Source organism: Grus americana, chromosome 3 (assembly GCF_028858705.1).
Source record: "Grus americana isolate bGruAme1 chromosome 3, bGruAme1.mat, whole genome shotgun sequence".
NCBI lineage: Eukaryota > Metazoa > Chordata > Aves > Gruiformes > Gruidae > Grus > Grus americana.
The window spans coordinates 41,082,210-41,104,044 of NC_072854.1; the positions used below are offsets into that span (position 1 = coordinate 41,082,210).

The 21,835-nt window shown below is 40.1% G+C and overlaps 1 protein-coding gene across 7 annotated transcripts in view; it reads right to left on the bottom strand.

The window, feature by feature from the left end:
- The window catches only part of MDN1 (midasin AAA ATPase 1), a 105,458-nt gene that overhangs the window by 35,124 nt on the left and 48,499 nt on the right, over positions 1 to 21,835 (bottom strand). For all 7 annotated transcript variants that reach the window (XM_054819679.1, XM_054819683.1, XM_054819682.1 and 4 more), the window contains 22 exons: positions 21,601 to 21,717; positions 18,848 to 19,056; positions 18,130 to 18,275; positions 17,040 to 17,242; positions 15,672 to 15,892; positions 14,564 to 14,677; positions 13,654 to 13,786; positions 12,980 to 13,089; positions 12,173 to 12,306; positions 11,309 to 11,469; positions 10,816 to 10,936; positions 9,506 to 9,716; positions 9,132 to 9,363; positions 7,897 to 8,023; positions 6,836 to 7,006; positions 6,475 to 6,689; positions 5,995 to 6,376; positions 5,681 to 5,790; positions 3,876 to 4,572; positions 1,752 to 1,913; positions 686 to 959; positions 247 to 482 (listed from right to left, as the gene is read on the bottom strand). In XM_054819679.1, the coding sequence (XP_054675654.1) occupies positions 247 to 482; positions 686 to 959; positions 1,752 to 1,913; positions 3,876 to 4,572; positions 5,681 to 5,790; positions 5,995 to 6,376; positions 6,475 to 6,689; positions 6,836 to 7,006; positions 7,897 to 8,023; positions 9,132 to 9,363; positions 9,506 to 9,716; positions 10,816 to 10,936; positions 11,309 to 11,469; positions 12,173 to 12,306; positions 12,980 to 13,089; positions 13,654 to 13,786; positions 14,564 to 14,677; positions 15,672 to 15,892; positions 17,040 to 17,242; positions 18,130 to 18,275; positions 18,848 to 19,056; positions 21,601 to 21,717 (4,486 nt within the window). The remainder of the gene's footprint in view (positions 1 to 246; positions 483 to 685; positions 960 to 1,751; positions 1,914 to 3,875; positions 4,573 to 5,680; positions 5,791 to 5,994; positions 6,377 to 6,474; positions 6,690 to 6,835; positions 7,007 to 7,896; positions 8,024 to 9,131; positions 9,364 to 9,505; positions 9,717 to 10,815; positions 10,937 to 11,308; positions 11,470 to 12,172; positions 12,307 to 12,979; positions 13,090 to 13,653; positions 13,787 to 14,563; positions 14,678 to 15,671; positions 15,893 to 17,039; positions 17,243 to 18,129; positions 18,276 to 18,847; positions 19,057 to 21,600; positions 21,718 to 21,835) is intronic.

Here is a 21,835-nt window from a genome sequence, read left to right on the forward strand (position 1 = left end):
AGCTGTAAGATCAGAGTAGGCAGTGAATACTACCTAGCATTTCATAACTAAAATAGAACAGCTAATAATACCTAATACCTTTTAAGAAGAAACCCGTATGACTTCAAAATACCTGCGTAAGTAATACAGACTACATCTAGACAACTGTATGCATGCACGTCTATGCATATCTATACACGTATTTACACAGAAACGCAATTCTAAAATGCTCCATTTCCCCCCAAACGTTGGTTGAGGTGTCTTTACCTGCACAAGTACTGGATGCTCTGGCCATTCCTGCAGTAGCCCATTTACTTCTTTAGCAAAATTATCAAGTACAGGTTGGCACTGTCGGACTTGCTGAATATTAGGATGCTGGTAGAAGTCATATGGGCCATCTTGCTGCAGCACAAGATCTGAAGTTAATTCCTCAAAAAAGGTATTGTGAAGAAGAGTGCTAACTAGAAGTTGGCTTCCCAAAAGACTATCATTCATTTCGGCACCTAGGAAACAAAAAAAAGGAAGACATCACACATGCTATTAATTCTTTTTTCAGCTGAATAGAAAAAGTTGGTTTTTTTTTCCCCCTCTATCCCAAGCCTTAGCTTATTATGTATCACAAGTATATAAGAATATGGCACACATAAGCAATGAGATGAGAGTATGGAAGAAGAGAGACATATTGAAATATTGTTAGCAATCTTACCAATTAAAGGATAGAATTGTGACACCAGACATGCACCAGTCTGATAGCAGGAAATAAATGTACTGAAATAATGTTTGGCTTGATGAGAAGGCAGACTCTGTTGATACCACAGGGATCGAGCAAAATTTAAACACAACTGTTGATGAACCATCATTACTGTTTGCATAGAGCTCTTGGACAAAAGGGCTCTATCAACTTCCAGCTGGTCTTCTAATGGATCTTCAGTTTCCATTTTTTCTTCTAGGCTTGGCTGAGCTGTTATATCTTCAAAGTCCTGAAAATTACATGATAATCGAAGGTCAATTATAACCTCCCTTTAATGCCTCCCCACCTCCCTTCTTGCACTTTTTGGCAACAATATGCTAATGACTTGCAGCTGGCACTAGATAGATACACTGCCTACCTCACAGCTCAGATGTCAGTCTGAAACAGAACACAGGTGAATAGAACAATTAAGGGCATAATCACAGCAGGCAAGAGTGCAGTACAGCAAGCCCTGAGCTGCTGCCAGCTAAACCTCTTTCAGAAAAGGCAGAAGCAGTCATATCTGCTGATAAACCACCTCAATGCTGTTTGGTCACGTGAAGATCTTAACTATTACATCCCAACAACACACTGATGCACATAATTGTCTCCTGTATTTCTGTACTGTACAACATTTCTCAGGGAAGCCACACTTCATTCAGTAATGCAGGCCACTTAAATTTGGAAAAATGTCACAGCTTTACTTAATCAAAGATTAATTAAACCTCAGCAGACCTTTCTAAATTAATCAAACTCCAGAATTTTACAACAAATAGCTAATGATATTGTAATTCAGTAACTTGGAATTCTTCAGCTGAACCACAGTAAAGTTCAAGTCCAGAAGTTAATTCCAAAAACTTTCTACAAGCAGAAGGGAAAATAAACTAAAAGTACAGTACTTAACACCTTTCTAAAAAATCTATTTCACATTATTCTTTCGGCTGAAGGAAAAACTGCTTCATTCCTCATCTCATTTTACTTACAACATGCCTTTTCAGGAGCTACTTCAGACATAATTTTTGTGTTTCATTACAGTTGTTACCTTTTCATGAAAGGGAAATCTCCTCCTAAATTCTTCTTCTTCCTCCTCTTCCTCACTCCGTCCTTTCCCATGACTTTTACTTCTGTATCTGTACAGACTGTGTTCCGTTGCCTCCCGCTCTTGGGCACGGCGTTCCTGTTCATCCCACTCATTTATAATTGCCTAAGAAAACACAACACAGCATGCTTTTGCACAAGTTAATGTTTAAAATCACCTCATATTTCATCAGAGAGGCAGCATCGATCTTGTTTGGCTCTTTCCTCCTCTACAGTCTACAACAGTATAAATCAAAATCATCTAACTTGAAGGAAGATTTGTGAATTGCCATCTCAACAAGCCAATGAGGAAAAAGCACAGAGTGCGACAGAGTGCTTGGCCAAGTTCTAGTCTCCTTTCTTAACCATTTTACGAAGAAACTCTCTACAAAGTTCGGTTTTGGGTTTTTTTGGTGTGCTTTTGGAGTTTTTCATTTGTTTATTTTTTAATAATTAACATCTTTGCTAACCATTACAGGCAATGATTTTATGCCTTGATAAATCTGAACAAGTTAATCCAGTATTTCAGGTTATGTTAAAATTATCTTCTATCAATTAATTGGGGAAAAAAAGAAAATTTTAAGAACATTATACTGACAACTATCAAGGCAGAATCATAGAATGGCTTTGGCTGGAAGACCCTCAGGGGTCAGTACTAGGACCGGCACTGTTCAACATCTTTGTCGGCGACATGGACAGCGGGATTGAGTGCACCCTCAGCAAGCTTGCCGACAACACCAAGCTGTGTGGTGTGGTCGACACACAGGAGGGAAGGGATGCCATCCAGAGGGACCTTGACAGGCTGGAGAGGTGGGCCCATGCGAACCACATGAAGTTCAACAAGGCCAAGTGCAAGGTCCTGCATGTGGGTCAGCGCAATCCCAAGCACGACTACAGGCTAGGCGAGGAATGGAATGAAAGCAGCCCTGAGGAGAAGGACTTGGGGGTATTGATTGATGAGAAGCTCAACATGAGCCGGCAGTGTGTGCTTGCAGCCCAGAAAGCCAACCGTGTCCTGGGCTGCATCAAAAGAAGTGTGACCAGCAGGTTGAGGGAGGTGATTCTGCCCCTCTACTCTGCTCTTGTGAGACCCCACCTGGAGTACTGCATCCAGCTCTGAGGGCCCCCGTACAGGAGAGACATGGAGCTGTTGGAGCGAGTCCAGAGGAGGGCCACGAAGCTGATCTGAGGGCTGGAGCACCTCTCCTATGAGGACAGGCTGAGAGAGTTGGGGTTGTTCAGCCTGGAGAAAAGGCGGCTCCGGGGAGATCTAATTGCGGCCTTCCAGTACCTGAAGGGGCCTACAGGAAAGCTGGTGAGGGACTGTTTATGAGGGAGTGTAGTGACAGGACAAGGGGTCATGGGTTCAAGCTGAAGGAGGGTCGATTTAGGTTAGATGTCAGAAAGAAATTCTTTACTGTTAGAGTGGTGAGGTACTGGAACAGGTTGCCCAGAGAGGTTGTGGAGGCCCCATCCCTGGAAGCGTTCAAGGCCAGGTTGGATGGGGCTTTGGGCAACGTGGTCTAGTGGAGGGTGTCCCTGCCCATGGCAGGGGGGTTGGAACTAGATGATCTTTGAGGTCCCTTCCAATCCAAACCATTCTATGATTCTATGAATCTCCAAAGACCATCTAAGTCCAACCTCCCTGCCATAGGCAGGGACACCCTCCACTAGACCACGTTGCCCAAAGCCCCATCCAACCTGGCCTTGAACGCTTCCAGGGATGGGGCATAATCATCCTCATTGTAAAAAATTTCTTCCTTGTGTCCAATCGAAATCTACTCTCTTTCAGTTTAAAACCATTGTACCTTGTCCTATCACTACAAGCCTTGGTAAACTCTCTTTCTGTCCTTCTTATAAGCATCCTTTATATACTGAAAAGCCACAATAAGGTCTCCCCAGACCCTTCTCTTCTCCCAGCTGAAGACTACCAACTCTCTCAGCCTTTCTTCACAGGAGGGGTGTTCCAGCCCTCTAATAATTTTTGTGGCCCTTCTCTAGAGCTGCGTTAAACAGATCCATGTCTTTCTTGTACAGTGGACAAGGTAGTTCAGTGCAAGAATCCTGGCCACTGGCATTTGGATGTTACCTGGCACAGATGTCTAAAAAGCTGCAGAGATCTCTGGTCCATCTCTCCTCTGGATAGTACATGGCATCGAAGGTGCAACAAGGCATTCACTAGGAGCTGCTCCAGAGTTGGGCAAGGCTGCTCTACTCCCTCAGATTCTCCTTCAGAGTACTTCAGAGAAAACTTTTTAAGTCCATGAAGGACCTCAACTGAATTCACTGAGCATAATATTTCTGCACGAGCAAAGTAAGTGGGGAAGGCACGGCCAACAGAAGGAAATGTCAACAAAGAAGTGAGGAGGTTGGTGAGATCAGCTGGACGCACAAAACTTTTGAGCACTGTATAAACTTCAGAAGCCACTAATCGCATGCCATGTTGCAACTGTAAAATGGCAGCTTGCAGTGGAATGATGGCATCAGGGAACACAGCATACTCCTCTGCCAGGTGTTTTCTAAACTGATGGTGTGATTGTTGCCAAGATGCTTCTTCATTTAACAGGTTTTGTATTGCCTGGAGTGATTTAGGTCTTTCCCCACGGAGGAACTGCAGAAGGCGGGCTAAAAGATCTTGGACTGAAGAAACCCGTGCTATGCTGTTGATGTACTGGTGAGCCTCCTGGTATAAACAATCATAGGGTGGAGCCGGAGGCCTGAAGGCCTTTTTTCTGGAAAGACTGATTATTTGCTCCTTCAACCTTTGCATTCTTTCATGCAACAGTCTGTTAAGAAATAACATTAACCAGTTTAGACATATATACATATTTCATATAAACATGTTTATAGGAAATATTTCTAACATAACAGATATATAAAAAGAGTCATCAGAACTATTCCGCCAGTTTGTGGGAAACAACAAATAAGGAAAAACCAAGCAGCAACACCCGTATAGTATGCATATGTACTTCTCTTCCCTGCCCCCCACTTCAACAAACTTCAATTACTTTTTTGCTTGCTACCTGACTGGCTCTGTGAGCATTAAGGAAAAAGTAGCATTACTGGAAGCAATTGGTAAAACTTAGCCATTCAGAACTTGCTTTCAATGACTATCATTCTCTTTAAGCAATAGCATAGAACTGTCAGATCCTCTACAATAATGAAATCTAAAACTTCCATTAATAGTGGAAAATCATGAATAATCCCCAAGGTATTGTACAAGGTACACCTGGAAACCTGCACAATGGAGAAATCTCTTCACTTAAAATTTCCTCCTCAGATAAAAAACCCCATCCAAACAAAAAAAAACCCAGCAAAACAATGGCTACAAATTCTGAATGCCAACAGTGTACTCTATGTGGTAAGATATTTAATTCATCCACAGCACTGTAGGCAAAGGCTGTTGCTAATACACACATCTGGAGATTTCTATCCAGTACATTCAGTCCAAGAACTCTGCAAAATAGCAGAGGCATTTGTCGAGGCTTTGAATAGTTACAGTGATAGATACACATTCCATCTCATTTCAATTTGTTGATAACATTGTCACATTTTAATGACACTACCATAATTTAAATGTATGGCTTTATTTTCACTTCTGGGCATAACTTAAATTTTATCAAGATAGAAAGGCCACTGCTTTAATTGTTGTATTTACAGCAGTACAAAGTGCGTACAGACAATTCCTTAGTCACTGCAATTAAACAGAACAGCTTCTGTATTTTTCTTTACCACCTCAATATGCAAATTGATACTTCAAAAATCAAGAACCCTTATTTCTGCCAGAAAAAAACCCCCAAAATTGTAAAGCTATGGAGAAAAGCTTTGGAGCCCAAGTATTCAAAGATGAAATTTCCAACCTAAAAGAGAAGAGTTAAGTGTCTGAGATGTTACCTGAGATGAGGATGAATATAGTTGCTGAGTGCTTCATCTTCAATACTTTTTCCTGTATGCAGCTGGGATGAGAAATCATTTGTCTTCCATTCACACTCCAGCTGGTATAACTAAAAAGGAAAGAATAAACCATTCTCTGAGGCTCTGGTTTTGGTAATCAAGTAGGTGCATCATCATCTTGGGCATTAAAAGAAGTTCTAACTGTATAGTTTAAAAATCATGACCAAAGATTTGCCCAAGAACACCCAAGCCAAACTCCTTTGCATTGATTTTACACATTACAGAGGTAGAAGTGAACCCAGCTCCACACTCACCTCTTCTTTTGCGTACTTGAGCTTGTATTCTCTTTTAACAGCCGGATCAAACCTGGTCTGCGGAAGCCACACCTGGATTTGCACCAAACCAATATTGACCCAGAGGCTTCCTCGCCAAGCTGTCTCTGGTAACTCCTTAAGCCCTTCCCCAAAGAACTGCTGTAAGCAAGTGAGCAGAAGAAACAGGAATTCTTTTGAAAGTAACTCCTGATCAGTGATGCTTTTAAGTATCTTGAAAAGGTAATCATATGCAACAGGATCCTTGAGGGAGAGCTTCTCACAGCACTCTACAAATTCTTCCTGAAGATCCATTGGAACCAGATCTACCAGGGCAGAGAACTGTCTGCTTAGCATTATCCCTTGTAGTCTAGCATCTGTGTGGCTGGAGGCAAAGGAATGAGAAAGGTTTACACATGGTAAACAAGCTCCTGTAACATGTCTGATTTAAATAACACATATGTGGAAGTGAGGTCTTAATACCTAAAATCTGCTATTGAAGAGACAGCCAGGTTGGTCCACAGTGCTGTGTTGACTTCGTGAAGCTGCTGTGCTCTCTCCATCCATTCTCCCAGTGTCACATGGGATGATGACAGAACAGGAAGCCCACTCACATCCCACTGGCTTGTCTTGCTGCTGCTAGTTAGAATTTCAAAGAAGCACTTTGAGAAAACGGCTCGGGTCAAAATACCTGGGCCCTAAATTAAGAGATTAAGAGTTAGATTGTTCAGATGCAACTCGTACTGACTATGCTAGAACTTACAGTATTGCTTTAGAAAGCTGTTGAATTATTTAATAGAAGAGTATTCAGCCTAGTTGTTTGATTAGGTCAGAAGAGACAAACCTTCATAGAACAGTTCATATGGGATTTAGAAAAGTTCTTTTCATCTGTTGCAGGTAGCGGCCTCCAAGTCAACCAGTAGTCTGGGTCCGTGGTGAAAGTACTGCTCCAAAACGATGATAATGCAGCATTAACTAGTTGAGATGACAGAATAGACATTTCTTCAGGAGATATCTAAGGAGAAAGAAAACCCTAAAGCTAAGAATAATGTACAGGGAGCAAAAGAAAATCAAAAACATACACAAAAAGAAATAAAAACCCAGAAGGGTATGAAACTGTTTTTCAAGATCCTTTTCAAAATCACATAGTGTTTGCTTGCATCTCTTCTCAACAAAAAGAGTACACTTCCTGAGGTCTGGACTGCCTCCTGTCTGAAATACGCAGCGTGCTTACAGAGCAAGTTTTCAGAATACAGCCTCTAGTCTACAACTGTGCACATCTTTTGTTACAATACACACAGCTGCATAAGTATGAAACAGATAAAGCTATATAATATTCTGAACCAAAGCATTTAAAGTGAACTTGTGTTTTCACAAAGCTCAGGAAACCAGCAACTACCACTGTATCATAGCTAAATATTAACCAATCAGAATTTCTCTGAAATATTAAATGCTCTACAGAAAATGCATCAAATACTGTCTCAATCTATTTGATTTGCAACACAGACCTAAAAAAAAAGTTTAGATGCACAGGAACAGAGGCAAATATTTTCAGCATAAAATTACTTTGAATACATAGATACAGCCAGGCTGGCACCTGCCATTCAATCGATTTCCTGTTTTCTATTAGGTCACGGATGGATGAATGGAACAATAGTACCAAACTAGATCATATAAAACTATGTTATTTAACACTTCATTGAGTTTATTTTTATGTTTTAACAATGTGTTTTAATTATGCTTTTTGCAGGCTCACAGTTAATAACCTTTCTTATTAAAAGAAGGAACAGTTCTTGTCAGGCACAGGTAGAAAAGCTGCATGTCAAAAATCTTAGAGATATACACCTATTTTGAAGAGTCTGTTGGAAACTTCTGCAAGACTAAAACTAAAAAACTTGTTCTTACTTCATTAAGGTGTAACAAGTGCCACAGTCCAGACAGCTGGTGAGAAGCAGCTGGTGTCAACTTCAGAGAAAAAGCTATAAGCTGGAGCAGATCTGAACATATGCTCAGTTCTTGACTGCAGTTCTCCCTGTAGCAGGTAGAAGAAATGCAACTTAAGTAATGCTTAAGCAGGGCACATGAAATAAATCATCCAGATAGTAAAACAAATTGATAAAGGCAGGTGAAGTCACAATAATGAAGACTCCCTGAAAGGTTAAAACGACAGCATTTTAAACATTGGAGAAGAACAAGCACTCAAATAATACTCCAAACACTCGCATCCTTCAAACTTGGCAAAATCTAAACACAAAAGGGGAGAGAAGTGGCATCTTCTGTAGCTATAAACCTACATATTCAGCAAAACATACAAAACATTTGGAGACAAACTGTCTTCCAGCTTTACAGTTCTTGTGAAAATCAGAACTTTGCTGAATTCAAGAGTTAATCAGTGATTTTAGTAGTCTCACTGCACAAAAAACTATTTTCACTGAAATAAAAAAATAAATACACTTGGCCTCTTAAAGCGACACTAACACTTCTGAAATTAATAAGTATACATGTGTAGTTTACACAAAAGAAAGCACACATGCTAGTGTACTTGCTCCATCACCAGGTCTAACTCAGTCTTTCTGCAGTAGCCCCCAGCAACATGGTGATAAACATCTTCATGTTCATTCCTAATATGAAGGACTCTTCCTTTTGGAAATATATAGTATTTGCTTTTTAATGAAATAGAAAAGGCTATGTACCATTTACTACAGAAAAGGTTTTAGTTTTCCTCCACGTATAATCCATTCTACCATTAATAAAGCAATTTCTGGAGTCTGATGTGTTGACTCCAAGGGGCTTGGAAATCAGCATTCCTATATTTATATCAATAAAAGTAAGTTAGAAAAGAAAATTATTTTCTCAACATAACACTAAACTACTCCCTTTGGTGATACTTTTTATAGCTGCCCAAGTGCAATTCTGCAAGCAGACAAGGAGTGCCTATGCATGTATATACATATACATAAGCATACGTGCACACCACATGCATATATATGCATATACACACACCCATATATATTATATATATGTACACACACACACCGATTTACATACAAATATGAAGTACTGAAATCACAGCTTTTAGCTAGGGATTTTCAAATCTCATGAAAGGAATATAGGATTTCTTTCTCCAACCTTCTTCTTACCTTCTTGCACAAGCCTTGGCCACATAATCTGCTGTCAGTTTGTACTGCCAGAGCAGGCCTATGTACTCCATTGCAGGCCACAGCTGAACCCGACTGCAGAGCTGGTTTAACAAGGCAGGGTCTATCTGGCTGGAGATGGCATCTTCAGTAAACCTTTCTTCTGAATGACTATATATAACTCCTTCTGCTCTCAGTTGCGAATGCACAGCTTTCAAAAAAATCTTTAGTTGACCTGTTTGACAGAGTGTAACAGGCACATAAATGCATGTACTGTATTTCCTGCCAGTGAACATCTCACATCCTTTCCATTTGTATATAAAAAGAATGGTGAGGGCAGAAATCATCCAGTTAGGCTCTTCAAAAGCGTTACCTACCCAGACTAACATCTTCTAAATGATTGGCTCTAATTATCAGGCCATCAGCTTGCAGCAACGCTTTCTTCATCTTCCATCCAGTGGCAGCAATTTTCAGACAGCACATTTTTTCCTGCCATCTACTTTCTCCAAAGGCCAATCTTAGTTCCAAGATGTTAAGTGGCTTGCTGACAACTTTTAACTGAGAAAAACATTCCATGCCCAGTTTATCCTGGAAACATGAAAGGGACATTTGAACAAGTGGCGACATTTCAGCAGCGCTAACAAAACCACAAACAAGACCTGTGCCTGCACTCAGAACTAAGGTTTCAAATTCACATACACACGACTGAAGTATATATAAACCAGCCTGCAAGAACAACTTAATTCTTTTGTAGCTATACTCAATGCAGCAGGAAGACAGAAACTGAAATAGCTGGCCACAATTCCTCCTTGTCAAGTTTTTTTTTTTTCCCTTCATAAAGAAACTACATAGATTATGCAGACAAGCAATACCTCAACATGGCAACTTGCCTAAACTAGGGGGAATAAATACACAAATTAATAAAAACCAATGCCGGAAGCTACTGTCAACTTAAGAGAAATCGGCATTTTACACCTGTAATTTAAATACATTTGGATGCCTAGAAAAACCTCCCAAAATTCTTAGTAAGCAGTGAATGTTCTTTAAAGTCCCACAAAGTAACTATGTGTATTTTTGAATAGCTAAGTACCTTTGAGAGACAAGGCCATAAAAATCCAGGTCTAATTACCAATATGAGCAACCTACATGTCTACTTGTGCCCTGCTTTTAAAAAGGGACTACATTCTTTATAAAATTTTACTGTAATATTTTTTAATTGAATGACACCAACTGATGAAATAATTTCAGAAAAAAAACCCCCAATTGTCAGAGTGAAGAGGCCTTGCCTTGGTAAGTCATAAGGCAGCCCCATCTTATGCTATATAAAAGGAAGTACACAGTCTATTCTATATACACATGTTCACTAAATAAGCAAGTGGCATACTGATATTCACAAGTCTCCAGAACAACCTGTAATATTTTACGTTTGTCCAACACTATATCAAATAACTGCTACCTATACAAAGCATAATTAATAGTAGAAATGCTAGCTGCATAAATGATATATTTCACAAAAAATAGGTACATTAACATATGCTGAAATTGCTTTTTTAATCAATCTAACAAGTCCAAATGGAATGTATTTTTGCTGGTCTGGAAAGCAAGTGCTACAAATCTTTATGATTCTTTGAAAGCATACTTGGACAGTGTTGGAAATACAAATCTTTTGCAAGCGGAGTACCAATACCTTAAAAGGAAGGGGTCTTCCTAGAGACTTCTGTAATATCTTCATATTGGCAGAAATGCCAGCAGGATTGGCCAAGCAGCTCTGAATCTGCTGTGAAACAGATTGAATTTCCTTGGAAACCCTTGGAGATAAAAAAGCCCACACAGTTAACTCAGAATTTGAGAAAAAAAGGCAAAAGGATGCATGAGAAAAGAAAATCCCTTCTCTTAACCATCCACTACAGGGGTAACCTAACTTCAAAGTACACAAAATGGGAAAAAATTCTTGATGATTGTTTGGGCAAGAAGCAGTCCAATGCTAAGCAACCTGAATTTTAAAGATGAACAGCTATGTAATACATTGCACTTGCATCACTAATGGAACACAACTGGGACACTAACAGCAAGCAATGTTAATTAGCTGTAATAGTAACAAAAGGATAGTAACAAAAGTAACAAAATAGTAACAAAATTTATACAACCATTTAACAGAAACACAAATCAAAGCCACTCACTTGTGCTGGTCTGATCCAATAAGCATCTGAGGAATTCTGTCAATTAGATGCTTCATAACCCAGTGCCAGTGCAGAGACAGAAGTGACAACCCTGGTGAATCCACTGTCAGAGTGTCAGAGACTGTCCAGAACCGGTCACGCCACAGCAAGCAGTATAAAATCTAACAACAAGTCAAAAAGGTTACAGTTTTCCCATTGCTGACCCCTGCATGTTAGAGAACACTTTGTACTTCAAGCAAGAGAAAAATGCAAAAACATTGTCACTTCCATTAATTTCAGAATCACGCAATGCTTTATGCTTAGTGGCACACAACTAGCACCCAGCTATGTGTTTTCTAAAAATACTACAGGGCTCTGCTGGCAGGTGGAAATATACAAGTTAAAAAACAAGTAATCCCTGCACCAAGTGTACAATGTCACTGTCAGATTTCAGCAAAGTTATCTTTGTGATCTGAAAAGGGAGAGGGAGAAGTGAATTAGCCTTGTGACATGCATGTCAGCCATCCAGGGTCGGATATCTTAATTTGAAATGGATGTGGATACTCTCTGTATCAGTAGTGGAGAGAAACAGGTACTTCTATGGCATAATGGATATCTAGATCCCAGGTGTGTACATTTAGGTAAGATAATTCCCACCCTGAGCACCTGCAGACTGAAAACGTACATTCCACACAGACAAAATGAAAAGACAGAGCACAAACACAGCCATTGAAACAAACATAATTTGCCTGGTGTCAGGCATATTCTGAATACCAATAGAAACACTGTGGTTTACGTCATGGTTCCTGAAACTAAAAATAGTGCTCTGCACACTGTCTGATTTCACATAACTTCCATAGACATACTAGGAAAAAATCTACTCACATCATGCATGTCATCATCACTTAAGGCCACCTGAGTAGACTTCACCCAGTGAAACACAAACGCATCCCAGAGTTCAAAGAAAGCAGCAATGTTGACCACAATTGCATGCGGCAGACAGTTGTAACTTCCTGGATCTGAGGTATGGGGAAGAGGGAAAGAAAGGGAGAGACTGAATATTCCAGCCACATAACATGACAAGTAAGAGTCAATTTCTGATCACTAGATCCTCTCTATGCTTGGGGGAAAGAAAACCCAAAAGATCTAAGAATACATGTAACAAAAAGTATTCCTTCACTATTTGCACAATTCTCTATTACCTCTACGCATTTAATATTAAAAAAAATCCAGAATGAAGGAAACATTAATCAATTGCTTCTATGCAACATACTAACGTATCTTTAAGTTTTCCCCCTTTGATTTAGGAGCAAACATCCTAATTACATAAAACAATAGAAAGAGGATTAGAACAGAATCACAACTGAAGAACTTGGCTATTCTTACTAGCTAAAGACAAAATGCAATTAAATTTCTCTCCACCACCTTACTAAAGTTCAGATTAAGAGAGAAATGACATGCACTCACTACCTAGTAGAGGCTGGACATAAATGCTGTAGCATAAGGTATATCTGATTTATGAATAATGCATTACATATCGTATGTATCTCATCTGACTGCTTTATATTCACACAGTCTTCCTTCGCATATTCAGGACATATCACATTTAAAGTACACATTTCATAACTGTGCAAATTAACCATATTTCAAATTGACCATAGAACTGAAAGGAAGATTGAAAAATCAGCCCACCTTTCCGGAAATCTAGAGACATTCTTAAGACACTATTTCTTGGCTTCTTGCTGTTAATCAAATTCTTCTCAGTGTAGCTTCTTTTTTCTCGGTCAAGAAATAATACTGCCCTGAATTAAAAATAAATTAGTTAGAAATTCAGTACCATTTTAAAGCCTCTGCCTTATGAGAATGATGCACTACCAAATGACATTTGATAGTTCACTGTATTAAGAAACAGGATTCAAGTGCAGCATAACTCATCACGCAAATATAGTTTCTGCAGAAGCAAGCTTCACAAAAAGCAGATTCCTGGCTTCAGCAATCACCAGGAAAGAAAAAGTAGCGAGCTACTAAGCGGATGCAACACCACCAGTTGTAGGATATGTGAGCAGCTGCGTCCTTATACTGTAACTACAAAATCAGTGTACTTTTTGCTCTTGTTAGGAAAAGCAGTCCAAATCCAAAAGCAGGGCAACTATTTAAGTTTTATGTCGGAGATTTCACACTGCTGCTTCTGCCTCTTTTATGCTTTATGCCACAGTTCTGGTTTGTCCTTGAAGTACTCCAGCCTATGTGGAATGCTGGGAGCGCTACTCCCTATATTAAGTGATTGGTTTTAGTCTGCATCTACGGAAAACACAAGCAAAGAATTTAAATACCTTTATGAAACCTCTGCTTTTTTGGTAACTCACCGATTTGCTACAGACTTCAAAAGGATTAGAAGCTGATCTGTGTGTTCCATTTCTGTATCAAAGTTCATCGAATTTCTAATGATATCCAAAAACTGCATATTCCATCTTGGGTCCAGAGGCATCACATGTTCATCTGGGAAAGCAGACAAGACAGGACAGCAGTGGAAACATTATTCAGTGAAAGACTTTCCTTGATCCTCCTGCCTAAGCAAGAACATTAGAGAAAGAGAGAAGGAAGCCTAAGAGGAAGGCAAAGTCTCCCTTGCTCCAAATATCCAAACTGAAAAAGCATTAAGTTGGTTGCAGGTTCTGTAAAACAGAACAGTGAACGTAAGTTAACCAGTGGTCAGAGTACCCAAAAAGACAGCCTGGAAACTCAAGTCCAACTCCCTTTCCCTTCACAGTCCAGGGGAGATACCTAGAAATCCTCTGTAAAGGATCCAGTGTTTCTGTATGTAGCTTTCATGCACCTAACAAGCTTGGAAAGGAAACCACAGGCCTGAGCTCCCTGTAAAACACCGAGGGAAAATTGTAGTTCTGAACATAGGTTTCAGATGGGCCAACACAATATATGCTGGGAAAAAAACAGGATGCCTAAACCATCCAGTCAGAAAGGCAGTAGATACATGCATCACTTAAGAGCTATAGGAATACACCTGGGTCACAGATACACAGTCAGGATTAACAGTCATAGCACTCATGCCTAATTTGCATAGGATGAATGTATTTAATTGCCATAATTGCAGTTCTAGACAGCAAAAATGGCTTCGTTATTTCCTTTGCCACAAAAGCAACATATAGTTAGAATTTAGCCTTTGTTTTGTTACACACATTTCCTAAGAAGGGTTGCAGTGTGTTCAGAGAACAAATAAAGGAAGCACCAATGTCTTAAATTTTTTTTCAGAAGTACCTGTCATAGTTGGTTGTAGCAACTTGATCATATTACAGACTCCAGATGAGAGGGGACTGGCATAGAAACCACCAAGGGCTACAGCACCTGCTTCCAGCTGAATCCGCATGGGATCTGTAGGTGAAGGGGAAAGAACACAGGTGTGAAAGACAGAGCATTTAGTACAAAGAAATAAAAGTAACTTGAACTGAGCCAGCACAGCAGCCTGAACCTCTATCTGTGCATGCACTCTAGACATGCTGGTTGCTCTTATTCTGTATTAGCTCCAAGAGGTCTTAAAAGCAGTCAGAATATCATGGCCAAAGAGATAAATCCAGTAAAGAATGCTAGTTAAACTGGTAAACATGATACTTCATGTATGATATTAAAAATATGGTTTGTGAAAATCCATGACCTTATACCTTGAAATCTTTCTCTCAGTACATCTACTTTTGATTTTTTTTCCTGATTAAAAAAAATTAAAATAATCACATAAGAACATACTCGTTATTAAAGTAACTTTCTAGATATTTTCTAGTTTATAGACACACCTGTCTGGAAAGACAACAAGATCAAGAGGGAGCAATTCCATTGATCTAGGGACAATACAGTCTGAGATTTCACACCATACAAGGAAGCTAAGTGTGTGAATTACTTTGACTAATGCCTGTCTAAATTGTCCACAAGTTTCATGCGATTAATGTCATAAAGCAACAAATACCTTATCTCAGCTGCTATCCTCAGTCTCAGTGTTCAGGCAACACAGCTTCAGGAAATCTCAGTTCTGCAGTTTCCTGACTTTCTAACCTTTTGTATTTTAACACCAAATAAACATAAGGCAGCTTACTGTTTTTGTTATCACTATCCAAAAAAAAAAAGTGAAGATAAAGGCATAGTTGCTTACATAGAGCAAGAGGTATCCAAAAATAACTAATTCAGAAGCAGTACAAGTTACACACATGCTTGAATAACAAAAGGCAATGTTTAGCCCAAAATCTCCTGTTGTCCCTAATACACACAACCTGTTTCTGTCTGTCCCCGGAGCCTCAATGCCCTTAATTTAGTTGAGATAGTTGATAGTTGAGAACTTCCGTACCAGATCATTTCAACAGTCTGGATAATTACATACCAAGCACCTGTGGCAGATTTTTGGCTACAGAGTTAAGCCATTTAACTCTCAATGTCCAATCTTGATTGGTTGCCTTTTCTATGAACAATTTCACTGAAGCCTGGAGAACTTCCATGTTATCCATCCAGTTTGCATCCATCTCAACAGCACTGAATTTGAGACTCTCAGGATTAGTGGACTGCATAATTTTTTGAAGATCTTGCAGAGTCAGTGGCAGTGTCCTGAAACACAAAGTGAAGTCTAGCAATCAAGGGCTTAAACTACCAGTTCCAGGAAAGAATATATTTTGCAAGTTAAGCTACTCAGCATGCAACCATCTTCAGGCAAGAAGGTAGCAATGCAATCATCTCTCCTCTTTTCTTTATTATCTTTAAACTCAGTTTCCAACTTCAGATCAGTTGGGGGTGTCTACTATTAGGAACTCACTATCGCCAAAAATTCACACAGAGCCAGAAGTGCATAAGAACTAGATGATATTTAAGGTCTCTTCCAACCCAGGCCATTTTATGATTCTAAGTGAATACGCACAACATTTCCCTGTGAAATTTACAACTGATCTACGCACTAGAATGGTATATGAAGATAAGTTAAAAAAGATAAAGATAGGAGAGAAGTGCCATTGATAAAAAACCAAAACAGCACATTGCTAAGGTTCTACAATTTAAACATTATATCTTAGTACTAACTGCTACACCTTGTTCTTTCACTGGAAGCAAGCCACAGTACCTGTCCACAGTAGGTCACTAAGCAAAACAGAAAGGAAGGAAGATTTCACACCAGTGTTGTGAAAACAACAGTTATATTGCACAATAAATCATTAAAAAGACTTCTTGCATATGGCCCCTGCACATGAGACTTCTTTCAGACAGCTCTGAAGGAGGAAGTTTTTTTCACCTGAAGCTACTGGACCTAAAGTAACTGATGAATAATTGTTTACATGAAAGCAGGAAATACAGAGGATCATTAGTTATTTAAAACTAATTGAATATTCTTTTTTTTTTAAAGTTCAGAAGAAAAGTGAAGGAAGAGATTTTTGGGGCTCTTATTACCGTGTAAACCCAGTGTTTGCATTGACATTTTCTGCTAAATGCCTACTCCTAACAACTCAAAATGGGCCAAAGGCACTTACTGAAGATTGAATAAAGTCAAGTATTTTGGACTGAAGAATAAAACAGTAAATAATTAAACTTGTACTTATAGTGGCTGCATGGAAAGGTAAGCCTCAGTTACTGAGTGTGATGACCACAGTCTCTACCCACACAATTTGCTCAAGACAAAGTTTTGCAGGGAACAATGACCTGCCATCAGTAGTTCAGATATATCTTGCTTCTTACTCATTTATTAGACAAAAAAATGTTTCTTGCCTACCTGCAGTTTTTAAGGTTTAGTCTATTCAGACAATACATTAGGACCTGTGCATCGCTCCGGACTGTTGAAAGAAGTGAGTCTTCAGCTGCGAACAGACCTGTAGGTAGGGAGTCTGGCCACAATCCCATTGCTAGCAAGGAGTCACCCCAAGTTTCATGGGAAGCCAGAGATGAAGCATGCTTCGTAACCAATTCTAACACAAGCTACAACAAACAACCAAGAAGCAGTTTAGAATCAAACATGTATTCAAGTACAATAGCTCAGGGAATTCTTTAATTACATGTATTTATTATGAAATTGTTATAAACCAAATGTTCTACAAACACTATACAATGTACACAACAGAAGTACCAAAACATTCCAACCATAAGTGAAAGAACATACCGTACAGTTTAAAATAGGAAGTGAATATTGCTATCTCCAAATGACAGTGTGCAGTGTTTCAGGCTATAGATTCATCAGTATTAATATTCCAAAGTCTAAGCTGAAGCTGTTAAAAAACAAGTAAGCCTCAAAGTCCAACTGAGATATTCTCTGGCTCCCTTATGCTGCAAAAGAGCGAGCCACTATCTACAATATGTCCAACAAATCATACTTATCCTCTGGGAAATATCTCAACAAGTACATCCCAGATTGACCATCTTTATGCAACTCTCGCTCATCTAACCTCTGTCTCCAGTAGCATGCCACCAGGCTGAGAAAATATGTCATGAAATACTAGGTGACAGCTGAGATGCACTATACTTCACCATTCGATACCAAAAAAACCCAAACAACTTTTGAGCTTCAACTGATCTGTTAAAGTTACATGCATAACTGTACTGCTTACACTGGAGCCAAAGAAGTCTCAGAATCTAAAAGACACAGAAAGTGTCCAAATACCACTTAATCCCTCTCTCTTCTTGATCATCTGACAGATGCCTGAGAAGACATTTAAAATTGCTTAGATCATCTCCCCAAGAGCATCATCTTCATCAACCCCTTGCTCAGTCACTTAGGAAACAGAGGATCTCAAACACGAGCCTCATGAAATGACACTTTTCATATACCTAGATGATGTAAGAAAAGCTTTCAAACACAAGACTTTTACCTTTTGGTTAATCTGCAGTTGCTGTGAGCGGCCATAAACTTCCCAACAGGCTCTGTAAAAAGACTTTGCTAATCCAAGGCCTCTCTGTATCTGCTGCACAATTAACACAGCAGCCTGAAGCAAAGGTGACAAAGATGACACAGAACCTGAAAGATACACAGCATTTAGGGTGATATGACTGTTTAGTAATTGACAATCTTTTAATCCCCTGACCACAAACACCACTTTAATCCCTGAAGAAGATCCAAAACAAATGAACCCCACTGGGTCCTGAAAATTGAATGGATTCTTCCCAAGGTTAATAAGAAAATCTGACAAGGCTGTAAATAACAGGTGACCAACTCAAAACAAGACATCAGGCAGCTGAGATGAATGGAATTCAGTGCCATCTTGTTCTAAAGAACAACTTGAATAGAGCTTGTGCAAACCCTCTATTTTGCTAATTTTCACTTAGAAAATATTGCCTTCCATGTAGTAACAGACAACTGACATTTGCCAGTGTCCGATGTCTCCTTACAAAGCACTCTAATTACCATCTTTTTATGATTTGGGCCTTCTTCCTGAGAACAGGAAAAACAACCCAAAACAACTTGATTATACTTTTATGCCTTTACCTATGTCAGGACATAACAATAAAATAACCAAGCTTAATATTAAAAGTTAATCCAAATATATGTAATAAGCCCAAGTTGTTAAATACTGAACAGACTTTTCTTACCTGCTATCGCTGCCTTGGTTTCTGAATGCACAGCCATAAGTGCATCACAGATGCTATCTCCCACTAAACCCAAACCATGTAGGAGTAACTTCAAATCCAGATTGTCCAATACATTTCCATCGTTCTCCCCAGGAACGTAAATTTCAATCCCACGATTCCGCATGGCTCTGGATATTTCCCCATGAACAGGATCCATGGAAAGGAAAAGCCTGTTGGATATTAGAATAGAATAGTTCAATCGGAAGGGACCTACAATGATCATCTAGTCCAACTGCCTTACATTCTTAAGATGTAACTTCAGGCTTCAAATTATCTCTCCAGAACCACCAAATCCATAAAGTAAATTTATCTTCATAAAAGTGAGGACACTGATATCTAGAAAGCCAGAGATATCTACTGAATTTCAATGAGAAATCTGTATGAATAATTACACTTTGAAATTAGCCACAGATATACTGCATGATCGAACTCAGTTCTATCTGAGCTACATCTACTTTATCATTTGCCTACTCACAAAAAAAGTTAAACTACGCCTCTGAGCTATAAAGACAACTTTTGAAAGTCTTAGCAACAGCTTCAGATAAATCTTTGCTATTTAAAACCCAAAGTGTCCAACACTCAAGTAGCTAATACTATCAGTAGACATCTCTCAAAACCAAGGAGGAAAAAACTACTGAGACACAATGCAGCAAAACCAGGTTTCTGGAAAGTCAAAGATCTTGTTTCCAATTCAGAGGGACCAAAGCATATCAAGTCTCAATAATCTTTTCACGAATTTTAAAAAAAGGTAGGAATTATACAGAATACTCTGTATGTTCTCCTCCCATCTCTCCCAGAGACTACCTCAGGTCTGAGAGAACACAGACTGTCTGGTTGGTTGTTTTTGTGTTTGGGTGGTTTTTTTTTTTTTGGTTGGTTGGTCTTGGGGTTGGTTTTTTTTGGGGGGTGGGGCAGGGGGCATAGTATTTTGGCTTTGTTGGGGGTTTTTTGGGGGGGTTGGGGGGGGTTTTTTTGCGCTGTCACTTCAGGAAACTCAAAATTTATGGATGGAATGGAAAAACCTGGGAAGGAAATTATTATGTCAATATACCAGCTTTAATTACCAACATATCTGAATACTGCACCATCTTCAACACATCTATCCTCAACTCCATTACAGTGAGACAGGGAAGTGCTGAAATCCTAAATTAAAAGTGGAGAATCAAGGCAGAGGTATACTGCTACAACTTTTCCAGTGTAATAGTCTGTGCTGCAACAGCGATATAAAGCCAAGTCTCTTAAGCTCTGTATCATGTAATATAATCACATAATAAGGAGGTGATTAGTGACAGCCAACATGACTTCACTAAGGGCAAATCGTGCCTGACAAATTTGGTGACCTTCTATGATGGGGTTACAGCGTCCATGGATAAGGGAAGGGCAACTGACGTCATCTACCTGGACTTGTGCAAGTCATTTGACACTGTCCTGCACGACATCCTTGTCTCTAAATTGGAGAGACATGGATTTGATGGATGGACCACTCGGTGGGTGAGGAATTGGCTGGACGGTCACACTCAAAGGGTTGCGGTCAACGGCTCAATGTCCAAGTGGAGAACAGTGACGAGTGGCGTTCCTCAGGGGTCGGTACTGGGACCGGCACTGTTCAACATCTTTGTCGGCGACATGGACAGTGGGATCGAGTGCACCCTCAGCAAGCTTGCCGACGACACCAAGCTGTGTGGTGTGGTCGACACACAGGAGGGAAGGGATGCCATCCAGAGGGACCTTGACAGGATTGAGAGGTGGGCCCGTGCGAACCGCATGAAGTTCAACAAGGCCAAGTGCAAGGTCCTGCATGTGGGTCAGCGCAATCCCAAGAACAACTACAGGCTGGGTGAGGAATGGATTGAAAGCAGCCCTGAGGAGAAGGACTTGGGGGTATTGATTGATGAGAAGCTCAACATGAGCCGGCAGTGTGCGCTTGCAGCCCAGAAAGCCAACCGTGTCCTGGGCTGCATCAAGAGAGGCGTGACCAGCAGGTCGAGGGAGGTGATTCTGCCCCTCTACTCCGCTCTGGTGAGACCCCACCTGGAGTACTGCGTCCAGCTCTGAGGGCCCCTGTACGGGAGAGACATGGAGCTGTTGGAGCGAGTCCAGAGGAGGGCCACGAAGCTGATCAGAGGGCTGGAGCACCTCTCCTAGGAGGACAGGCTGAGAGAGTTGGGAGAGCCTGGAGAAAAGAAGGCTCCAGGGAGATCTAATTGTGGCTTTCCAGTACCTGAAGGGGCCTACAGGAAAGCTGGTGAGGGACTGTTTATCAGGGAGTGTAGTGACAGGACAAGGGGTAATGGGTTCAAGCTGAAGGAGGGTCGATTTAGGTTAGATGTTAGAAAGAAATTCTTTCCTGTTAGAGTGGTGAGGTACTGGAACAGGTTGCCCAAAGAGGTTGTGGAGGCCCCCTCCCTGGAAGTGTTTAAGACCAGGTTGGATGAGGCTTTGGGCAACGTGGCCTAGTAGAGGGTGTCCCTGCCCGCAGCAGGGGGGTTGGAACTAGATTATCTTTGAGGTCCCTTCCAACCCAAACCATTCTACGATTCTATGATCATATGCTCACAGTGCATCTTCTTCCTTGCCAGACAGAATCACCACAGTACATGGCAAACTGAACAGCATTCAAAATACCAAAAGACTGCTAACACTTTTTTTCTAAACCTGCTATTGAGTATGGGGAAAAAAAAAGGAAAAACAAAAAAAGTAGAAATACAAAGCACCTGAAGTTCGGATGAGGAGCTATTGTAGGAATTGTGCCATCTATCACACCTCTCTCACTCATGGTAAGAACGCCTCCTGGTTCAAGTAAAGCATTCAGGCGGTCCAGCACAGAAGGGCTAGATTCAAGAGAAATTCATGTGGTTATAAAAGGTAACAATTTGAACCCCTTCTGATGTGAAATCAAAATGGTACGAGTCTTAAGCAAAAAGCTAAACAGCTAATTACGTTATAAGG